The sequence below is a fragment of the Herpailurus yagouaroundi genome, unplaced genomic scaffold, assembly GCF_014898765.1.
Source record: "Herpailurus yagouaroundi ecotype Mexico unplaced genomic scaffold, PumYag 140, whole genome shotgun sequence".
NCBI lineage: Eukaryota > Metazoa > Chordata > Mammalia > Carnivora > Felidae > Herpailurus > Herpailurus yagouaroundi.
The window spans coordinates 42,144,905-42,160,699 of record NW_024412395.1 but is presented as its reverse complement, the minus strand read 5'-3'; the positions used below and the strand labels follow the sequence as shown (position 1 = coordinate 42,160,699).

Here is a 15,795-nt window from a genome sequence, read left to right as displayed (position 1 = left end):
TTCCTTAGAATAAATTTGTTCATCACTCTGTGGTTTGAAAATAATAACTAATATATTTTCTTTACTATCTTTTTCACCATCGGATAATCATATAAGGGTCTGCGTAAACCTTTGGCTTAAAGTGTTCTATCAATTCCCTTATGGCACCTGCCACAGCTTCTATTGAAGGGATAAAAATGGGGGCGCCTGAGTGGCTAAGTCGGTTAAGCGTCGCCTTTGGCTCAGGTCATGATCTCATGGTTTGTGGGTTCAAGCCCCACATCAGGCTCTGTGCTGACAGCTCAGAGCCTGGAGCCTGCTTCAGATTCTGTGTCTCCCTCTCTCTCTCTGCCCCTCCCCTGCTCATGCTGTCTCTCTCGCTCTCTCAAAAATAAATAAACATTCAAAAAAAATTTAAAGAAAAAAAGTTGAACTACATTTTGTCATGCACACACATACAATTTTGTTTTCTGTTTTTTGTCCCCATTCATTCAGCTCCCACAGAACCTTTATTGTGTAAGTTTGCGGATGGAGGACAGAAGAAGAGGCAGAACCCAAACAAATACATCCCTAATGGAAGACCATGGCATAGAGAAGGAGAGGTGAGACTTGTAAGTCCCTTCTTGAGACTTCAGTGTGGGTGTGTAATCATGAGAGCCTACTTGACTGGGCACACATGCAGCATCTTGACTTGGCCTCTGTACTTCTGAAATAGGTGCCAGCATTCAGGCTTTATGATGCAGATGATGTCCCATTAAAACTCTTCCCAGTGAAAATGGTGCTAAGAGAGTGATGACTCTCCAGATGGACAGATAGATGGTGGGTGCAGTTAATGGTTCCCAGTTAGCTGCATATCAAGTAAAAGAAAATTTTAAATTGCTTCGAAGAAATGGAACAACTGTTTGGTATTTTTTTAACGTCATGGTCTCTTCAAGGTTTACATTTATAATTACTCAGAAATTATCCTAAGTAACATTATTAAAACAAACAGTGTAGGGGCGCCTGGGTGGCGCAGTCGGTTGAGCGTCCGACTTCAGCCAGGTCACGATCTCGCGGTCCGTGAGTTCGAGCCCCGCGTCGGGCTCTGGGCTGGTGGCTCAGAGCCTGGAGCCTGTTTCCGATTCTGTGTCTCCCTCTCTCTCTGCCCCTCCCCCGTTCATGCTCTGTCTCTCTCTGTCCCAAAAATAAATAAACGTTGAAGAAAAAAAAAAAAAAAATTAAAAAAAAAAACAAAAACAAAAAACAAACAGTGTATTTGTTGTTGAGTTTTTTGCCTAATTCTTTTGAGTAATGTTCTTTAAAAAAAAAGACAATAAAAATATTGGATGTCCATTTCTCCATATTTATTTTCAATGAATTTTTTTTAAGTAACCTACTAGTTCAAGAATGTCTAAGGAGGTGCCATCCAGTAGAAATGTTAGAGTCTTCAGAGAAGACTCTCAGTCTTCAGAGACTTAGACTCAGAGAAATGTTTAGAGTCTTCACTGTCCAGTGATAACCACGAGCCACATGTGGCTATTTGAGCACTTGAGATATAGCCACTGTGCTGGAGAGACGCCATGTTTCAATAACTGCATGCAACTAATAACTAACAAACGAGACTGTGCAGGTGTAGAGCTGAATGCTCATATTGAGTTTATGTTTGCCTAAAGGAAACTCTCACTTTTATCAAATGCTAGTAAACTATCTCTATTTTATGTTGCCATGACCTAAGAAATGGAATTTGTAAACCTTGCCCTTGCGGTGAGTGATTCTTTTTTTTTTTTTTTTTTTTTTTCTTTCCCATAGGCTGGAATGACACTTACATATGACCCAACCACAGCTGCTATACAAAATGGGTATGTCATTAAGATCAATGCATAATGGCTTGAGGGAAAATGTGAAGGTGGAAGATATCAGACATTTGTTCCGGGAATTATTCTTTTTAAAGGATTACTTAATAAAGGCTTTTGTGTTTGTTCTAGATTTTATCCTTCACCATACAGTATTGCTACAAACCGAATGATCACTCAAACTTCTCTCACACCCTATATTGCATCTCCTGTATCTGCCTACCAGGTTTGTACCTTTAGGATTCATCAAGAGTATGACAGCTTGCTGGCTGTGAATCACTGCTGCGTTTTTATGTGTCTTAAAATTTTAAACACTTATAATGAAATTTAAGTCCAATGTTATGCAGCTTGGATAGCCAGTTTAGAATAAGCTGCTTTTTATTTGACAGAGAGACTTACTTTTATGTAAGAGAATATAAAACAAGAGAAAATGGTTATCAGCTGTCAGTCCTTGAAATCATAGCATTTTAGAATTGGGGTGAACCCACATACTTCCTCCACAGCGGGCTTTGCTGTTGGACACCACGTGTCCCAGAAGTTGAAACTTAAAAAACGTTGACGTTAGGTAAAATACAGAATAGGTGTGCATCGTTGCCTTTGTTTATTCCTCAGCAGGAATTAAGAAAAGAGCAAGTGAACATGCTAATGAGTAAAGATGTGTCTCCATCAGGTAACATTAAATGAGCAATGCAATGAGATTTGCAGCAAAAAAAAAAAAAAAAAAAAAAAAAAAGGAGGTGACTCCCTGTTTAAACAGGTTATTTTGAGGAGGCTTTATCTTAAATTCCCAACTTAGCACCGAGATCTCATGAAGTACCTTGTTCTGTGATTCGGTTTTATTGCAGGGTTACCTCCTATTCGCCATGAACCCGGTGGTGTTCATTTCTCCTCCTATAGCAGAGTACCTCTAACAGGGTTACCGCCTTGGTCCAGACAGAAACATAACAACAGTTCAATACAGACACGTGGGAATATAGTTCTCTCTTTTGTTGACTGTTGAGATCCTGTGTGACTAAACTTTTGTGTATTCTTGTTTGTTTGTTTTTTTTAAAACAATTGAATTAGATGTTGTAGCCCTGATTTCTGGGGTTAGGGAACTACAATATCTAATAACTGTGTTATTTTATTTCTGTAAGCCTCAGTTTCCTCATCTTTAAAATGGGGATAATAATAGTTTCTTTCTCATAGGCTTGGTATGAGGACTAAATAATGTAAAGAGCTCAGCACAGTACCTGGTGTATCATGAGCAGTCACTACATGTTAGCCGTGATTATCATCATCACCGTTAATACATATACAGGATTAGCAGGCTGATGAGAGTATATTCATTATACTTTTTAAAATAATGGATTGGTCAACATAAGCAATATCATTGAGGTGGTTCTGTCTGAAAACATAAAAGTAGCTTCGAATAATAAAGAGAAGTGGTTAAGTGCACTGAAACTGAAGTATTAATGGAGCATTCGTAGCTTCCCTCAGCTTTTAGGTCTTCTTTCTGCCTTTTCCTGAGTTCTCACTCATTTTTTCTTTTATCTGTCTGGGTTTTCAATGTTACTTGGGCTAGTCCTTCAATCTGCTGGGCATGGTATTTGCTGATTTCATGCCTCTTTCATTATTTTGGACATAAAATTTTTCTCTTTTCCCTTACTCTAGAAGCCTCAGTGACATCTGCTCTAATGTGTTTTCCCTAATTAACAATTCCCTAATGAAAGGTAGTTCTGTTTAAAAATCCGAACTTGGAAACCTCTGCCATTTATGTAGATCATTAAAACTAGGGACAAGTAAGCTTATTCTCGGGTAAATGATTGTGCATATTGATTTGAATTGTGCTGCTATAACTATTTCAGCTACTAATGCATGTCCCTACCACCTTTTTCCCTCTTTACTGTAATGCAGTGAGCATTATGGCCACAGAATTGTTTCATAGAATAGAAAAAAGAAATTAGGAGACCTGACTGTGGAAACAGCATTTCATTTCAAAGGCCTGATTTCTTCTCCTGGGCACTCTGTGTTTCCCTAAGATGCATGTAGAATTTCATTCCATTTGCCACTTAGTGCTGTAACCTGTAAAACTGAGAGGTTCTTAACCCCATAAATTCAGGGACACAGTGGGGTCAGCAGATGAGCTTCAAGTAGTCTGAGATTCCCTTAAATTGTTTGCAAAATGTTGCTTGTGTGTATGCAGTTAGTTGGCGGGGTTGGGGGGCGGGCAGTGGGTGGGAGACAGAGTTCTATTTCTTTCATCAGGTTTTCAGAGGGAGCCATGACCCAAAGGAGGGGAGAACCAATGGTGAAGAATTCAAAGAACATAGATTATTATTCCCATTTTATAGTTAGGGAAAATTGAGGAATAGAAATTGACAGGAGCTCGTTTGCTGCTTCAGAAAGAAAATTGGATTAGGTGTTATAGCTCCCTAACCCCATAATGCTGTAAACTGTTAGATTATTAGGACCACTGAAAGCATACAAAAATGAGAGCATCTTGCCCCAATTGGGGGCTACAGGGAGCTGCTCTCCTCCCCACAATTTATTCAGTGAAGGCCTCGCACTCGTGTTGGAGTGGGCCTTTCTCCACTAAACCACCATATGCTTATACAATTGGATTTGAGAAATTGGCATCTGCAAGAAACCACCAGTAGTACCCCAGTGGGGAAAGACTGCAGTCCAGATAACTGAAATGTTAACAAGGCAGAAGCACTTAACTTTGGTCTGCCTTAGGTGGCAAAGGAAACCAGAGAAAACAAGTATCGGGGCTCTGCTATCAAGGTAAATCACAATACATTCTTCCCCCCATGACTTTCCCCCATATCCTCTCTATAGAACCTTTGAAGTTAACAGTAGGGGATAAGATACAGGAGGGTTTTGTTGCTAAGAATTAGAGACTGAAACTTAATTTTTTAACAGTTGTGTAGCCTCTGTAATGCCCTGGGCATCAAGAAATGGACTGATATTTTTTTCTCTGGAGTGGCAGACTGCACAGGCTTTCTTTCCTGCCATGGAACCTGACTCTCATGGCTTATTCCTCAACCCAGAGGGTCTACTGTGCAGGTGCCCTTTTGACTGTACATGTCAAGATGTAGTCACTGGAGTTTAATTTCCTAAATCTGATTTTCAGATTTTTATTTTACACACTAACTAGAAATTGTTGACCACCAGACAAGATTCCTGAAACCTAATGTCCTGGTATCAAAGAGGGATTGAATTTCGTTATTCTTTTTAAATAAGCACATACTTTAAGGATTAGTTTGTAATGAGATGTGCTGGAATTCTCATTCATCTGCATCCCGAAAGTGCCTAGGTCTTAACACTTTCACCATTTGAGTTGTTTACTTGTTTATCTCCTTGCTTAGACAATAAATTGCTTAAGGGTGGGCCCATATCTTCTTTGCCTTTTTCTCTTTGATGCCTGGTACTCAGTTAATACTTCTTGAATGGGCACGTGGAACTTGGTTTTAAATAATCATTTCATCCTATTCAGAGTGACCAGTTTGCCAAGAACTCTAACTGCCTTGATCTTTTTAATCATTGATAGTATTGCTTCCTTATTTTCCTCCTGTAGATTTTAACATGATTAAAAGATCTCTAGAGAAGTCGCTAGCATTCCAATGAAAATCAATGTTTCTTTCAAAATCCTCCCTTTTCCAGGTGCAAAGTCCTTCTTGGATGCAACCTCAACCATATATCCTACAGCACCCTGTAAGTGTTTCACCTTCATGGCCTTGTGGTTTGCAACATTTAGAAACCCATTCTCTGGGTTAAAACCTTTTGCCAAAGATGGTATGGGATTTGGGATATGTTAAGCATGGCATATGCGAATATACAAGTTCAGTATAAAGCGTCCACTCGCCCTTGTCTTAAAACAGATTGGTACTTGACATCAAATTAAATTTGCAATGGTAAGAACTTAAAATGTATCATATTTGAAGCAGGGTACCATTTTCTTCTTTATACCAGTTCTATAGAGGACCACCCAATTGAATTTTAAAATTTTCAAGTTTTAAAATTACTGTTTTTAACAGTAGTTGGGATGAAACAGTTCACTTTTTTTTTTTAAATTGCATTCTGTTTAATGCAGGTATAAAGCGTTACAGATTAAGCTAGAGATTTTTATCAGTGTTACTTTAGCCTGTGTAGAAATTATAAATACTGAAACAGTAACGCTTTCTTTGATAAATGTGATTTCTTTAGTGGTGTGAGCATTTGTTATATTTATGTGCATATTACATCTTTTAATTGAGTTACACTAAGTGTATTTATGTGTTTTTCAAAAATACATAAAATCCAGTTTGTTGAATTAAAACATGCCTTTTAAAAGTTGAAAAATGGGGACACCTGGGTAGCTCACTGGGTTAAGTGTCCGACTGCTGATTTCACCTCAGGTCATGATCTCACAGTTTGTGAGATCGAGCACCGCATTGGGCTCTGCCCTGACAGATGTTTCATGGAGCCTAATTGGGATCGTCTCTCCCTCCCTCCCTCCCTCTCTCTCTCTCTCTCTCTCTCTTCCTCGTCCCCCAAAATAAATAAAAATTAAAAAAATAAGTAAATAACAGTTGAAAAATAAAAGCGGAGAACAGAATCACCAAAAAAAGCTAACAGCACCCAACACAGTGGCCTATATGCTCATCATAAGAAGGCTACAAATTTGGCCCTCTGCTTTTAGTCACTAAGGCAAAATGGGAATTCTGATAAGCAGAACAATTCATGGTACTTGTAAGATAATAACAGATCCGTTGTTTAGGAAAAGTAAACCATTGTTGGCCATAAGAGGAGGTAGGAATTTCTCTCAGGACAGCTCCTGAAGGATAGCATGCAATATGAGACCATGTGTATGAAACAGTAATCCAAGGACATGTTCTAAATCGGAAGTTGCTGAGATGACTTTGAAGAAGTAGAAAAAACAAGTTTCGCTGATAACACAGGAGATGAGCTCTCCGATGACACGTGTGTGTGTCTATATAAACACGCACACATATTTGTCTGTGTGTGCACAATCCTGGACAGTAGCTCCTACCGATGAATGAGAAAAGGGGGCAGGAAATTCCTTCAGCATATTCTGGGCTTCTGAATCATTTCCATGTTCCCACATACTTTTTGGTGATGCACACCAAAAATTTAAAAAGAAATTTTCTATGACATGCATTAACAACAAACAGTTTCTGACACACATCTATATCTTTTTTGGGCAACTTTTGGAGACAAAGCCTACACATATCTTAGTTTAACATCTTAGAGGAGACAGTGGTAGTGTGTGCAGAAGGTTCCTATCTGCCTTTCCCTACCCAGTTTAGACTGCAACCAGAATTAAAGTGCCCACATACCAGTCTTTGCCTTATTTGTGCTCTAATTATCAATAAATAACAGCGTATTTATTGAAGGGGTAGATCAGTTGCAATGATACCAAAAACGTGACATTAATATTGGTAGGATGTGTCAGAATAACTGCATTCTCAGGTAATTGGGTGATTGCAGAAGTGAGAGGAATGATGTAATCCATAAGAATATCACATAGGATAAATTAGAGAAAATGCAGAAATGGATTTAACTGCATTTCGGTTTAGACAATCAGTGTATCATTATGCAATCATTAAAAATGATGATAGGGGCACCTGGGTGGCTCAGTCGGTTGGGTGTCCGACTTCGGCTCAGGTCATGATCTCACAGCTTGTGAGTTCAGGCCCCGTGTCAGGCTCTGCGCTGACAGCTCAGAGCCTGGAGCCTGCTTCGGATTCTGTGTCTCCCTCTCTCTCTCTCTACTCTCCTCTGCTCATGCTCTGTCTCTCTCTGTCTCAAAAATAAATAAACATTAAAAAAAAAATTAAAAATGATGATAATGATGGCTATGCACTAAGTTAGGTAAATATTTACAATAGAATGTTACATTCAAAGCAAAAACCTAGGATATGAAATTGTTTATTGTGTATTAGGGAGAGGCTGGGTTATGGGCGATACTTTTTTTGTTCTCCACCACCCCACCCCATTTAATCATATTTAATTTTATGTTTAATGCCCAGAATTTTTTCAAATGAAAGCAAAGAACCTGAAATTGGAGTATTAATCATATCTGGATCTGCTTCCCTCCCTTGGTGCCAAATTGTAGCTGAAAGTTCTGAGAAACAGAGTGAATGAAGAATGTGATCTTGATCCTAACAGCCTGATGTTGAGTCAAGTGACTGTCCAGAACATTTTCACACAAAGACACCGTATGATATGTGTGCTGTTTTGTGGCTGCATAGAACATCAGCTGTCATTTAGTTTTTAAAAATTAAGGAAGCATTTTTGTAGCCTTATCCAGCCAAAAATAGTTTGCATTTCCTACTACAGCTCCTCCTGCTGGACTGGCCTGCTTTACAGCTGAGCAAAAGGAAAGGGGAAGATGTTCAATGCAGTGATTTCAGTGAAATGAATGCTCTTAAGAAAGTTTTAGGAAGCATTAGCTAGAAGACTTTTAGGCAATTGTTAAGGAAACCGTTTGCAAGTGTGAGAGGTTATTTTTGCTTCACATCTCAACAGACTAGGGCATTTCCTTTGCAAAAGGAATGACAGAATCTTCATTCCCTCCTTGAGTTTATCTTACACTGTTCTTGTCTCCCGACTCCCCAGGGGGCCGTGTTAACTCCCTCAATGGAGCACACCATGTCACTACAGCCTGCATCTATGATCAGCCCTCTGGCCCAGCAGATGAGTCATCTGTCACTAGGCAGCACCGGAACAGTAGGTGGCAAATTAATATCCTATGTCTCAGCAAAGGGAGGGGGGTAAATTAATGCAGCCTGTGTCTTATCTATCAATTACAGGCTCTGTGACATCAAAGGTTATGTCCGAGCACTTCTCACCGCCCCCCAACATTGCCTTCCACATGATTAATTGATGAACTAAATCCCTGTCCTTTGGGTAGCTCTCCTTTACCAGAATCTGGCAACCACACTTGACCACATATAGCCCTAATCACTGGTGTCATTCATTCATACTGCAGACCTGGTCTCATGAAGCAAAAGATGAAGGTGGTACTTGGTGATAAAGGCAGGAGATTGTTCCTCGCTTCTTCTTTTATGAAATTTGGAGGCCCTGTATTAGAGTCTTAGTATTGACTTACTTCTCCGAAGTCCAGGGGACTTAGTTGGGTACTGAGGTTGAGCTGGTACCAGAGGAACTTTTCGGGGTTGATATATATCAACATAGCATTTAGACGGTAAGATGGCCAAAGGCTTTTAATTCAGACCATATCGATGGTGGCAGAAAAGAACAAAGGGAGGTATGTTTTCCTTGCTTACATTCAAAACCAGCAGCAGCTTCTTGTGAAGGCTCAGCCAGGTTCGTACACAGTGAGATCAACAAGAAAGCTTTGCGGCCTTTGGAAAAGGATGATTGTCCGCATCAGGAAACCAAGGGTCCATTTCCTGTTCTGCGGTGACCTGATAAAAACTCAACACATCATTTACTCCTTAGGTCTCCACCTATGGAAATAACTCTATAGATACTAGTTCAGGGGGCTGCTGGAAAGTAATGAGGTCGTTTGAGATGAGATCTTCTAAAATTGCACATTAGTGATATTGAATTAATTGAGAATGAGAAGCCCTAGTGATCTTCACGTATGTATTTCTTTGTTAGGAAATCCAAAGACAGGTGGGAATTTTAGTTTGACAAATTCAGAAAGTAGAAAACATTCACTTTGCCTTCCATGCGACATACTTACTAATTAAACTTTGCGGTGGCTTGTTTAAATTTCTCCTTTGAGAGTTTCAAATACTTGACATCCCATCTCAAAATTTCCCAAGCACTCAGAATTTTGCATGGCTTCTCATTTTCCATCCTGACTGTGTTCTCCTTTTCAGTACATGCCTGCAACGTCAGCTATGCAAGGAGCTTATTTGCCACAGTATACACATGTGCAGACAACGGCGGTTCCCGTTGAGGTTGGTACAGACCCTCCAGTGGCCATTCTGGCAATGAGTAGCTTTAGAAACGGGTAAATTAGGGGCGCCTGGGGGGGTTCAATCGGCTGAGCGTCCAACTTCGGCTCAGGTCACGATCTCGTGGTTCGTGGGGTCAAGCCCCGCGTCGGGCTCTGTACTGACAGCTCAGCCTGGAGTCTGCTTCAGATTCTGTGTCTCCCTCTCTCTCTTCCCACTCACTCTCTGTCTATCTCAAAAATAAACATTCAAAACAATTTAAAAAAAAAAAGAAATGGGTAAATTAGGACTCAAAGATCCATCAGAAGTCAAATATTTGCATAAAGAATTGAGTTTAGAGGGCGTGTATAGCTAGGATTATTTTCAACTGTGAAAGATAATTCTATGCATACCGATGAGTGTAGCAACATCCAGGCCACACACACCCCAAAACTCCCAGAAATATTTTCCCAAGGTTGTAGCACATTACATACCCTTCAGGAATCTATCTTGTGTCCTGTAAAGTGATACTTACAGGCAAATTAAGATAAAGCTGAAGGGGTGCCTGGGTGGCTCAGTCGGTTAAGCATCTGACTTCGGCTCGGGTCATGATCTTACAGTTCGTGAGTTCGAGCCCCGCATCGGGCTCTGTGCTGACAGCTCAGAGTCTGGAGCCTGCTTTGTATTCTGTGTCTCCTTCTCTGTCTGCCCCTCCCCTGCTTGTGCACTGCCTCTCTCTGATTCTCAAAAATAAATTTAAAATGTTAAAAAAAAAAAAAAGATAAAGCTAAAGATTGTAATCCTAGTACCAAAGATTGTCAATAATAATAACTACAAGAAGTAGTCAATTGCAAGTAAGGTATTTCAGATGTTTTAGAATCATAATAGGGATGAGGAACAAACCATACCTTTTTTTTAATAGAGGCTGTTAGTATAGCTAAATAACTCTTAGTTTTTATTATAGAAGATCCCGATACGCTAATGATCATGGAAGAAGACTGACACTTCAATGACGATTGAACAAAACGTAGCATTTTTCTGCACAGTACCCTTAAAATTCCAAGGAAATTCATCAACCCAATCAGCCATACCCACTAGGCAGATCCCACAAGTTCCAGTTGCAGAAACACCCCTAGGGCTGTGTTTGGATCATTTGGGGCATTCTTGCTTTGTTTTGTTCTCCTCTGATTGATTTAAATTTGCGTACATATTGACAGCCACAGTTACAGAACCCACAGTCCCTTATCTGCAATTCTGAAACACAGTAAAATCTGAAAGTAAAAATTCTCTTTGTAACCACTTCAGCAAAAACCTGACCTGTGGCAAGACTGAACCCGAATTTATGGAAAGCAAGAATCCTAGCGCACTTACTGGACATATTTACATCCTTCAGTGTAGACCTGTTCATGTGTTTGGTTATGAGGTGCAGCCCTAGACCCCACTGGATATGTTCTGTGATATACAGCATGTGCCTACCGTTTTTCAGATTCTAAAATCTGAAAATACTGAATTCCAAGTCACATCTGGCCTCAAGGGATATTTGTTTGATAAGTTATAGCTTGATATGAAAAGACAACTCATAAACATTGGGGTGGGAGGTTCTTTGGGTCTGTCAGACATGTTAACTCCTTAGGAAAATAATTAACCTTGAAAACCCTACGTAATATGAAGAAAATCACTTTTAATGAGTGCTTGCTTTTTAAGATGTGGAGCTCAGACGTGAGTAGCAGAGCTTGGATGCCATTGCTCATGTGTCACCTGTTCTGCTTTCTCGTAGGAAGCAACTGGTCAGCAGCAGGTGGCTGTCGAGACGTCTAATGACCATTCACCATACACCTTTCAACCTAATAAGTAACTGTGAGGTATGAAGGCAACATCTTTGTAACTGTAGGGCTCACGTCAAGGAAAAAGTCTATGATTCTTTTATCATAGTGATACTTAGCATAGCTCAGATTTGGCCACACTGCCTTAATCATGGCCAAGGAATCCAGTGTTACTGAAATGTTAAATCAGTGATTTTGTGCAATTTCCAGTTCTGTCCAAAAAAAATAGTGCCTTGTATTGAAGTCAAGTGTATAGTTACTCTCTCACCCTCCTTACCCCTCCCCACCCTAAAACTCTGTAACCTGTCAGAACACCAGGTATCAAATTTGACCTATAGTACATGTACCCAAATTTATATTGCTTTACGCCTCACAAACTGAAGGAAATACGAGATTTTGCCTCATCTAGCATTATAAGATTAGCAATATCTTGACTGTGAATTTAATGTTAGTATCTTTAGATGGGAGGATTGCATTCCCAGCTCTCACCTGGACCACAAGCCTCAAAACTTTTTACTTGGTCATGTAGATCGTAATAAAATAGCTGTGTGGAACTTAAGACACTTGGGTCTCTGTTTGTTCTGGTGCAAGTGCACCAGAACTGGTGCAGGTCCCAGGTTTGACAGGTGGAGTCAAGGCATCGGAACGACCCTCGGTTCCAGCATTTATTGGTCTACCACCAGAGATGCCCACCACCTTGCCTTCCTCAAACACCTACACCGTTAAAACAAGAAGGAGGTGCCGTATTATACCAAATGCACAAAAGCATTTATCTTTTATTTTTCTCTTCCAGATGTACAGAAGGGTGTTCTTACATGAAGAAGGGTGTGAAGGCTGAACAATCATGGATTTTTCTGATCAATTGTGCTTTAGGAAATTATTGACAGTTTTGCACAGGTTCTTGAAAACGTTATTTATAATGAAATCAACTAAAACTATTTTTGCTATAAGTTCTATAAGGTGCATAAAACCCTTAAATTCATCTAGTAGCTGTTCCCCCGAACAGGTTTATTTTAGTAAAAAAAAAACAAAAAAAAAACAAAAAAACAAACAAAAAAAAACAAAACGAAAGATTTTTATCAAATGTTATGATGCAAAAAAGAAAAAAAAAGGAAAAAAGAAAAAAAAGTAAGAAAAAAAGAAAAGAAAAAGAAAACTTCAATTTTCTGGGTATGCACAAAGACCATGAAGACTTATCCAAGTGCATGACCAGATTTTTGTGGTTTTGTCCATTTTTGTGTTGAATTTGCGTTTTCTTCAGCTGTATGAAATGGGCTCTGAAGTTTAAGTAGTCCGACCTCCCCCATGGCGTTCTGTGCTTGCCGTGTGAGTGTCCCTGTACTCAGTGTTGCCCTCCGCGTCTCTCTTCTTAGCTTTTCCGTTTTACTTTCAACGTAGTGTGAAGTGTCTTCTCCTTTTCTATGAATTCCAATTTGCCTTAACTCCTTTGATGCTGTAGCTGTTTCAGTAAAAGTTAGTTCAAACTAATGATGTAGAACGCTTTGACCAAATGAGCTGGTCTATTATGCCTTGTAAAACAGCAGCATAGGGCTTTTAAAAGGTAGTCAATAAAAGTTGCTGAAATTTTGGCTTTTTTAAATATGTAGTAGGTGTTTTTAATGATTTTTCACATGATGTGTAAGGTAGTGAAATGCAAGAAGGGAAAAAATGTTTTGTGTGAAACACATTTTCTGACTGGGGAACTTTTAATAGGGTAAATTGTTTGTAAGGCTGTATGCCAACAGTTTCCTCCGATAGTTTGACTGATTTAGGATATCTGCTGTATGATGCAATGTAAAGTCTTTTTTGCCTTTTTTCAGGAAAAAAAAAACTAACTCGATGTTCTAGATTTAGTGTAGGTAGCGTTGGGGCTGGGGGTGGGGGGCGGGGGCGGGGAGTCACCGAATGTTTTGTCCTTCCTTTATACTAATGATAGTGCTTTAGAATGAGAATTCTGCCTGAGATCTGGCAAAGCGAAAAACGTTGCTATTGCAACTAAATGGCAAAAGCTAAAAGTAAGGATTTTATCTTCAAACCTAAGCTGAGATATGAATAGAAGCAAAACGATTGGCTACTTGCTCTCTCTATTACATAAATTTGAGAAATAAAAATTACTTGGCACTTTTAAAAGGTAACTTCACCAAAGACCGAAGAGCCAGTAACCAGTTGCTCCACCTTGTCTCAGCGTCATATCTTCTGTGCTCTTTATTTTTGCCGGACCAGTTTGCGGTTAGGAGAATGTGCCTTTTTTGTACCTTTGCATTTAGGTTTTATAATTTTAACTGATGTATGGACACACCCAAACAAACAAAAAAAAAAAAGCATGAAGGAAGATTTGGATCCAAGCAGTGCCACACTTTACATCATCACTACAAGTATTCAGTGTAAAGAGAAACCAATTTTGAAACTATGAAATTCCTGATTCATAAATACACGGTTATTTCTACTTTAGTACATCTAAGGTGATTCACTGTTCTTAAAGCTCTTTTAGTGAGACGATTGCATACGTTTGAAAAGCAACGGTAAATTAAGTTGTCTTCCAAAACTGTGTACTTGTCTGGTCAACGGTGTGTGATCAGTTATCTACCTCAGAGTCTATTTTCTTTTGTGCTGGGACAGGTTGCTGGCCCTCCCTGTTTCCACAGACCAAATCCTCCTAGCTCAGGAGCTAGGGCTGAGCAGTTATTTCTTTCGAGTATTTTTTAGTTCTTAAATTTTATGCTTGTATTTGATTATAGATGTCAGTGACATTTCATAGTTTCAAAAGTCCTTGCTGCTCTGAGAAGTGTAGATTCTAGTGAAAATTACATAGTCCTAAGAGAAATGTGTTTTGTTTTTGTTTTTGTTTCCTTTTTTAAAGTTGTGGTATTAATTGGTTCTATGCTCCCTGGAATATTACTGCTTTGTGAAAGTCCAGACTGAACGCAGCACCCTCCTTGTACCTAATACATTTATAAACCTGGGTCTCTCACTACTTGATATTTTTGCATTAGTTAAGACAGAAATTTGATAGCTCGGTTAGAGGGGAGGGGAAATCTGCTGCTAGACATGTCTGAACTAAGTGCCATACTCGTCTGGGTAAGATTTGGGAAACATAACCTCTGTACATAAAAAAAAAAAAAAAAAAAAAAAAAATCAGTTAAACATCACATAGTAGACAGCCATTAAATTATAAAAAAAATTAATTTATGAAGAAAGACCTTTTGTACAGATTGAAAAAAAAAGATTTTCATAGAGATATCTATATGATCAAGAGAGTTAATTTTTTATTTTTGTTTTACTAGTGCCACAAACTTGCCAGTGGTAACTTATTTGTCCGGTTCAAGATAACTCTGTAGTTTTCTTTCCTAGGACTTGTTGTTAAACGCCAAAAGACATTTTTGAACTGTACATTTGATCAGATTGTTAGCTTTTTCTGTTTTATTTCTTTTGAAAACCTTTGAATAAAAAACATCTGAAATTTTATTTTTCCTGTCAATTATTTTTTTTTTAATTGGTTCATTGTAGATTAGAATTTCATGCATTTCACTTCTGATCTCTTTCTTCAGCTCAGTAAGTTGGTCTGAAAGTGAGTTGAAAATTACTTCAGATTCGGTACGTACTCAAAATACATGTCCTTGGAAAGAAGTGGGAAAACCTTGCCACCTCCTTCTTTTTTGCTAGGAACTGGAGACATGAGCCATCAGCTGACCACAGTCCTTCTCAGCCAAAGTCCACCTTTGGTCTGTTCTAAAAGGCCAGAAAGCCAGACCCGTCTCCCTCTTTCCTACCGCTACCCTTTGACTGTGGTGCTATTTGTCATTGCCCAGAACAGAATAAAAACTGCCCTGTCATGTTAAGTAAGCACATGGGTAAGGATTTCAGGATGATCTTATCCGTGCCTTGATGACCACAGGCCTCCTTCAGTGACCTCATTTGGTCAAGAAGCTCTTGTTCAGCATTCATGGGGGAGAGAGAACTCTTCTCTTTGCCACACTAAGGTGCTTTATGGGAAATACTCGGAACAGGAAATTGAGTCCTTTACCCAAGGCAGATTAAATGTTCTGGTGTAGTCCTACAGTATTCTTTTTCTGCTACCCAATGGCTCGGTGATGAGAGAAGTAGGCAATAAGAACCCACACCCCCCATCTCTGTACACCTCCCTGCCGTGGGGCCATGTGGGGTGTGAAGTACGTAAGTGGAGTTTAGACCACATAACTTGCCAGGGCCGAGAAAACCCTGGTTACTGAATGGCTCTTTCAGAAAAGGAAATATGGCCCTTTGATGATA

At 39.3% G+C, this 15,795-nt stretch overlaps 1 protein-coding gene across 12 annotated transcripts in view; it reads left to right on the top strand.

Moving 5' to 3' along the window:
- RBMS1 (RNA binding motif single stranded interacting protein 1) overlaps positions 1 to 14,991 on the top strand; it is a 224,940-nt gene extending 209,949 nt beyond the window's left edge. For 7 of the 12 annotated variants that reach the window (XM_040475166.1, XM_040475172.1, XM_040475171.1 and 4 more), the window contains 9 exons: positions 475 to 590; positions 1,768 to 1,817; positions 1,944 to 2,037; positions 4,530 to 4,577; positions 5,457 to 5,507; positions 8,415 to 8,525; positions 9,647 to 9,727; positions 11,481 to 11,565; positions 12,320 to 14,991. In XM_040475166.1, the coding sequence (XP_040331100.1) occupies positions 475 to 590; positions 1,768 to 1,817; positions 1,944 to 2,037; positions 4,530 to 4,577; positions 5,457 to 5,507; positions 8,415 to 8,525; positions 9,647 to 9,727; positions 11,481 to 11,558 (629 nt within the window). In that variant the 3' untranslated portion in view covers positions 11,559 to 11,565; positions 12,320 to 14,991. The remainder of the gene's footprint in view (positions 1 to 474; positions 591 to 1,767; positions 1,818 to 1,943; positions 2,038 to 4,529; positions 4,578 to 5,456; positions 5,508 to 8,414; positions 8,526 to 9,646; positions 9,728 to 11,480; positions 11,566 to 12,319) is intronic. The other 5 variants (XM_040475169.1, XM_040475175.1, XM_040475170.1 and 2 more) reach the window with 3 other exon arrangements.
- Positions 14,992 to 15,795: the final 804 nt, after the last annotated feature.